General features: G+C 32.1%; 1 protein-coding gene across 1 annotated transcript; it reads left to right on the forward strand.

Annotated features, from left to right (window-relative positions):
• Positions 1-392: 392 nt before the first annotated feature.
• Positions 393-3,269, forward strand: LOC149158572 (cytokinin dehydrogenase 9-like). Its single transcript, XM_089434037.1, has 5 exons — positions 393-1,035; positions 1,848-1,975; positions 2,109-2,381; positions 2,473-2,735; positions 2,948-3,269. The coding sequence occupies exons 1-5, from the start codon at positions 393-395 to the stop codon at positions 3,267-3,269; spliced, it is 1,629 nt and encodes a 542-aa protein (XP_089290163.1).
• The last annotated feature ends 3,936 nt before the right edge of the window (positions 3,270-7,205 follow it).

Here is a 7,205-nt window from a genome sequence, read left to right on the forward strand (position 1 = left end):
AATTTTTAACCATTTGTAACCATTATAGCCATAATCCCATACATTAAACAAACAGATGCATTATTAAATGCAACATATCCTATTGCATTCTTACTGTTTTTTGACATGTGTTGACATCATTAACAAATTTCTATTCCCATTTCCATTTTCTGTATGGCATCTGAGTCATTCAACACATGGGTCTTTTTCTAGCTAGTGAATCATCTCTTTTCTATAACCAGCCTTGCATATTAAACTATATGTAAGGGGGATTTTCTGATACTAGATCTAGCTACTGGATCATCTCTTTTATATAATCAGCCCTGTATCTTAAACAATAGATCTAGGGAAAATTTTCTGAGAATATATCTTAATTGCTCTTTTGGAAAGTTCTACAAGGGAAGGAAAAAAAAATGAGGAAGGTAGCAAACTGGGTGGTGGAAAACAGAATATTAGCGGCCCTTCTGATTTTTGGACTTGCTAGGTTGATTTCAGCGGTTCGTTTCAATCAAGACCTCAAATTCTGGCCGAGTTTTGTGCCCTGTCTCCAGTGGCCATCCCTCAGAAGGCTGGCACTGGATTTGGATGGTGGCATTTCTTTCCACAACAACTACAATGCTGCCAAAGATTTTGGCAACCGTTACCGCCATCTTCCAGCTGCCGTTGTATATCCAGCATCTATAAGAGACATTGCGAGAGTAATTAAATATGTTCATATGTCACACTCCTGCTCCAAGCTAACGGTTTCTGCCAAGGGCCACGGTCACTCAGTGCAGGGTCAAGCACAGGCTCCCGATGGAATAGTAATAGAAATGGGGTCCTTGAAAGGCATTCAAGTCCACAAAGAACCAGAGAACCCATATGTAGAAGCCAGTGCAGGAGAGCTGTGGATAGATGTCTTGCGAGCAACTCTCAAGGAGGGGTTAGCTCCAAGATCATGGACTGATTATTTATATCTCAGCGTAGGAGGAACTCTTTCTAATGCTGGAATTGGAGGACAAACCTTCCGCCATGGTCCCCAGATCAGCAATGTATATCACATTCAAATAGTTACAGGTTGGTAACATTCTATTGAAAATAGATGCTCTGGAGCCCAGGTGGGTTTAGATGAGATTTTCACAACTCTCGTACGTACTTTCTTAATTTGGAAGTTACATAAATCCATTTTATGCTGTTAAAAATGCATAAACTCAAATTCATATTATTCTAAGTTGGCTAAAGGTAGGTTTGGTGTTATATCCATCCCTTTCAATATATCAGAAATCCCAGATTAAGAGATAAATAAGAAATCCCAGATTGAGAGATAAATATGAATGCATTATAGCTTTTTTATCCTATAAGATAAAATATAAGGGATATTCATATTGTATCCGATGGATATGTAAAGAAGTGTTCAGAATTAAAAATAAAGTTAGAGTTCTAAGCCATTACAAAAAGGAAAAATTAAACTTATTAAAATATCAATCATTTTTTTCATCCATTTAAAATAAATTAGTTTTGTTTAGAATGGGTGAAATATAAATTAGTTTAGGAATTGATAATTTCACAAAGAATTAACTATTTTTGTTTTTGTTTTTGTTTTTTTTTTTTTTTTTTTCAATTTGGATAATATTTTTTTAATAGTGGAAATAAATTCAACTCAATCTACCCAATTTTTAAAGCTAAACAAACTGTAAACAAAATTTCTAAATATTTTTACCAGTTTTTTCAAAATTCCTCTGGAATTTCCATATTTTCCTTAACAAAAAGAAGCCTCCACTCAGCGAAAGAAATCCAATTAACATCCATGTAAATTCATGATAATTATTATTGAATATGTACTCAATTGTTTACAACGCACTGAAACTGTTAGGTGTTCGGTTGGTCAGGCAAACGAGAAATATTAAATTGTTCAAGGGATCACAATTCTGACCTATTTTATGGAGCGCTCGGTGGATTAGGTCAATTTGGTATCATCACCTCAGCCAGGATTGCTCTTGAAGAGGCACCGGAGATGGTAAAAGTATTATGTGTTATGTGTAAAAGTATTAGCTGATTAGTGTGTGATTGCTTGTTTTTTATTTTATGATTTTGCAGGTAAGATGTATTCGAGTTTCCTATTCGTTATTTATTAGTTCATGATTTTGCAGGTAAGATGGATTCGAGTTTTCTACTCGGATTTTGAAGTATTCACCAGAGATCTAGAATATCTCATCTCAAAGTCCGACGGCAGCCAGACTTTTGATTACATTGAAGGATGTGTAATCTTAAATAATGAGCCTTTGCTCGATAGCTGGAGGTCTTCCGTGTTCTTACCACAGAATCTTGTGAGTATTGGTACACTCAAAGGAGAGGGTCGAGTGCTCTACCGGTTGGAGCTGACGAAGAATTACAACAAGAATGGAAGGGTTAACGTTGAGCAGGTAGAAAAATTACTAAAACCTTCAAATGCATTAAGAGCATTGATAATGACTTCCTCTTTAAGAGGACTTTAAAGCCATTTAATTGTTGCAGGATGTAAACTCGCTTTTGGGCCTTCTCAACTTCATTCCTTATTCAGAGTTGATGATGGATATTCCTTACGTGGACTTCCTAGATCGAGTTCACACAGACGAGCTAAAACTTCGCTCTCAGGGCCTCTGGGAGGTGCCCCACCCATGGCTCAATTTATTAATTCCCAAGAGAAAAATTGTAGAGTTCGACAAAGCAGTTTTCAAAGATATACATGAAAACAGTCGAGATGGCCCGATTCTCATCCACCCTATGAACCGTAATAAGTAAGCCATCCTAGCTGTTTTCAGTTTTTCCAATTTGTTTTCAGGTTATTTTATTGACAGTAGAGTTTTAGAATATTTTAGAATATGATAAATAAGAATTACATTAATTCAATTAGATCCAAAAAAATATTTACAAAATCTACGATCAATTAATTTGGAAGATTTTGGATCCTTAATTGACCCCATTATATTTCTCAATCGTTGTTTATCAGGTGGGATAACAGAATGTCTGCAGTGATACCTAATGAAGATGTATTCTATCTTGTAGCTTTCCTGCGCTCTGCCACACCAGCGTCTACTAACAGCTTAGAGTATTTGATAGATCAAAACAAAAAAATCTTGAGTTTCTGTGAACAAGCAGGTATAGGGGCCAAACAATATCTTCCGCATTACACAACTGAGGAGGATTGGAAAATGCATTTCGGAGACAAGTGGGACAAGTTTGTCGAAAGAAAAAATACATACGACCCCAACGCCATTCTAGCCCCAGGGCAGAGAATATTTTCCAAGTCCAGAGCCCTTTCTGTAACATAAAATTGCATGTTTCTATTAGGTGAATTCAAATTCAGAGCTTGCGATAATGTCGATAAGACTTATGTGAAAGTCCACTACTAGAAAGGATCGGAAAGGTCATGTATATCAATACATCATCCAATGTACATTTGCATCTTCTGTATGAAGAAAACTTTCTTGCTATTAAATATAGATCAATTCGTTTGCAGTACAATCGTAGAAATGAAAGAGCCGATTGCCATTATTATTATTGAACTCATTGTTCAATAATAACACATTTTTCACCCATGAATGGAAGGGTGGTCATTCAAACAATGGTTATCACAAATGCTCTCTCTCCGCTAGAAAAACTTCGAAACTAAAACTCATCAAAAACTCCCAAGTTTGTATGTGGGAATGTGAAAAGATAAGTATTATGTCGTAAAAAACGGTTTCTCATATACACATAAATTTGATAAAAAATAAAATATGCATTGAACAGTGCACGTTGATCGATATGCTATGTTCGTTCAACGGAAAGAGTTAACCAGTTATCTATAGAGTATTTAATGCTGAAATATATGCACGCAACTTAGTATTTAATGCTGAAATATATGCACGCAATTTAACGCGATAATACGAGAGGGAGCAATTTCAACATTAAATAATATTTGGGCGTTCCCGTGTTATCGGGCTAAATTGCGTGCATATATTTCGGCATTAAATAATCTATAGATGACTAGTTAGCTCTTTCCTTCGTTCAACAAGTATACGTACTATGTGCCAGTTACAGTGGAAGTAAAATTTAATTGAATCAGCTAATTTTTCATGTACTTTTATCTCTGAGTTGTATTGTACGAGTATCTGTGAAGTAACCTAATTATAAATGTAGGCTTACATGTCTGAGCTTTTCATTTTGAATGAGGAAATGGACATTCCACGTTCGATGTCAATTGTCTTTGAAATTTAGAAAAATGTATCTTATATGAATGGTGTTTTTTTGTTTTTTTAAATATCAGGTAAGTTTATATTATTTTGAGTGAATAGATATTAAAAAATTAAATTATAAATATAATTTGAAATTTTATTATTCATTTAGCGTACATGTGTTTGAGTATATATTATATAATTTTTTTTATGATGATTAATAGTCATAAAAATATGGTTTATGAGATTTTAAGAAAATAAGAGATTATCCATAATTTTTTACAATTTTATTTCTATATTTAAAAGAAATTAAGAGGAGAGAAACATTCCAAGATTTGTATAGTTTTGTTGATTTATTGGTAGTGTGATAAATATTCTGAAGTTTAGATCTAACATGAATGTAAGTTGAAAAATTTAAGAGTAAGTTCTTTTCATCTTTGATCATGGTAGAGTTACAAAGGTGATACTCTTTCATCCCATGGTGTTTTTGGAATTCACCAACTTCAAGCTTAACTATGGAGCTTATGAGAATATATTCTTATTTTAACTATGAACCTTATGAAAAATTTATTCCTATTTTAGAAATGCTTATTTTCTTCTTTACACTAGTCAATATATAGAGATAATTTTGACTTTCAAGATTTGGGTTGATCACATCCTTAAAATATCCTAGATTCTTTTTTCCCTCCAAGTCTTTATCACCCCATAATTTCTATCTAAATTTTGATGTAGTAATATTTCTAATATTCTCATTATTCTACAAAATGATCACCTCTTTTATGTGACAATATTCTAGCCAAGATTGGGCATAGTTATTGCATAGTCATTTGAGTCCAAGATGGGTTTTCTTAGAAGAAGCAATTTTAGGAAACCTCTTTCCTTCCATATTATTTAACCTCTTCCTTTTACATAAGGCACCTAGTCATCATGCTCTCAATAGAAAAATGATTTTTTTGATGAGGATAGGATAAGGTGTATTTCCTTTAACCTTGATGTTATAGGTTACAAGTTACTTTAAAAATATGTTCTATCTTTCTCTATGACTTTCTAAAGATCCTTCTTCCCTAAACCTCACATCCATATGAAATAATAGGGGTGATATGAGGCTCAAAGATGGGGTTTTTTTAATCCCATAACCAAAAATACGTTGAGTTGTAACTGCTTTCAAGTCCATAATAAGCTTTCCATCCTCAATTTATTCTTTTTTCAATGTTATAATTTCAAATGAGCTTGTGATGGATATTGATTCAAAGATATTTATATGAAGGAAATACCTCCAAGTTGTTATCATATATGAAAGTATTGTATGTGATATTTCTAGATTTAATTATCACAATTTTCATTTTTCTTTTCAGTATTAATAGTCACATCCATTGGAATAGAAATGTTGGAGGATTCTTAGTTTATTTCCAAGATTGTAATGAATCCTTTCCAAAAGAACAATATCATCAACATTAAGAAGAAGAGTGATGACTTTACTAGTGAGAGAGAGGCCAACACAATTTGCTTCTTCCAACACTCTTTTAATTGATCAATGTGTATGCAAAAAGGGGTAGTGGACAAGGAACATCCTTGCTTGAATTTGATATTGTAGTTAATATCTTTTGACCAACCCTTAGTGGTTTTAAACTTCGTGATAATGTTCTTATGTACAACCTTGCCATAAAAACCTTCAACTCAAGAGGAACCTTTATCTCTTCCAAGGTCTCCCAAATTTTTTTCTTAGGAACAATTCCAAGCCTTTTTAAAGTCAAGAAAACAACAAAGAAGATCAATTTTATTATTGTGGCACTCCTATGTAATGATCCTAAGAGTAACAAGGTGGTCCATAGTTAAATGATATCTCCCAAACCTATATTTTCCATTAACTCTTTTATCATGGATTTCCAACAATACAATAACCTTATTTTTAAAAATAATTCCATATAGAATAGCTAAGATAAGTCTAATCATAATGGAACTATAGTTAGGGGGAATTCTTTTATCCCCGCTTTTAAAGATAGGTACAATAAATCTCTATATTGAAAGCTTAGGGACGTCTTGCTTCACTACCAAATTGAAAAACTTGTGTATGTGAGAGATGAGGATAGAATATCATATTCTAAAATGTTTAACTTGGTATCCTTCAATGTCTTTAGGTTTTCTAGTTTTGGGTTGCTTAACTCCAAAACCTTTGTCTTCCAAATAAAATATTTCATCCTATATAAGAAACTTTAAAATGATGCCCATCGCATTATGAGATTCATAAAGATTTTAAGTATAGGAATTTTAGTTCTTCAAGAGAATCATATTGTTTTTTTTTAGATTTTCAAATTATAATTTTGTTTCAAAACTTCCCAGGGTCTCAATAGGTGCAACAACTGTTCTTAGCTTCAATTTATACAATACATTTTCTTACTTTTTCTTCCTTTTAAGAATAGATTTATATATATTTATATTATTAAGAAGTAAATATATATATATATATATATATATATATATATATATATATATATATATATATATATTAGCATTTTTACAATCATTGTTATACAAGGGTTGGTTGTTATATTATTCTTTTTAAGTGGATAGAGAACTTGTTAGTGGAAGTAGAGAGGATTGTAGTAAAACTATAATAGAGGTATGTGATGTTGTTCTCATTATTTAAGAAGTTTAACTCCATATTTAAAAAATTTAAGAAGAAAAAACTTAACTTTAAATCTTTTAAGAGATCAATAATATCTTACATAATGACTTTATACATGGAAAAGTTTAGGGTTAAGGTCAAAAGTCTATAACTGGAGCTAGGGTCATGGTATTTTAAGAGTTCAAAATTTACTATTTGCTTAGAAACAACGATGTGGAAATCACATAATGCATGAAACTGCTACCAAGCCCATGAAAACAAGCCAATAAATGTTTAATTGTATTTCTAGCATTAAAGTATCATAACAAGAGGATATTACTATAGTTTTTCAACCTATAAATATTTTATTTTAGAATGTTATAGGGGCAATTTTTATCTAGATTATTTTTTTATAAAATGTAGAAATAATAGGTGAAAAATAATAA

Source organism: Pinus tabuliformis, chromosome 5_2 (genome assembly GCF_031772625.1).
Source record: "Pinus tabuliformis cultivar Carrire ecotype Pingquan chromosome 5_2, CPIR1, whole genome shotgun sequence".
Taxonomy (NCBI): Eukaryota; Viridiplantae; Streptophyta; class Pinopsida; order Pinales; family Pinaceae; genus Pinus; species Pinus tabuliformis.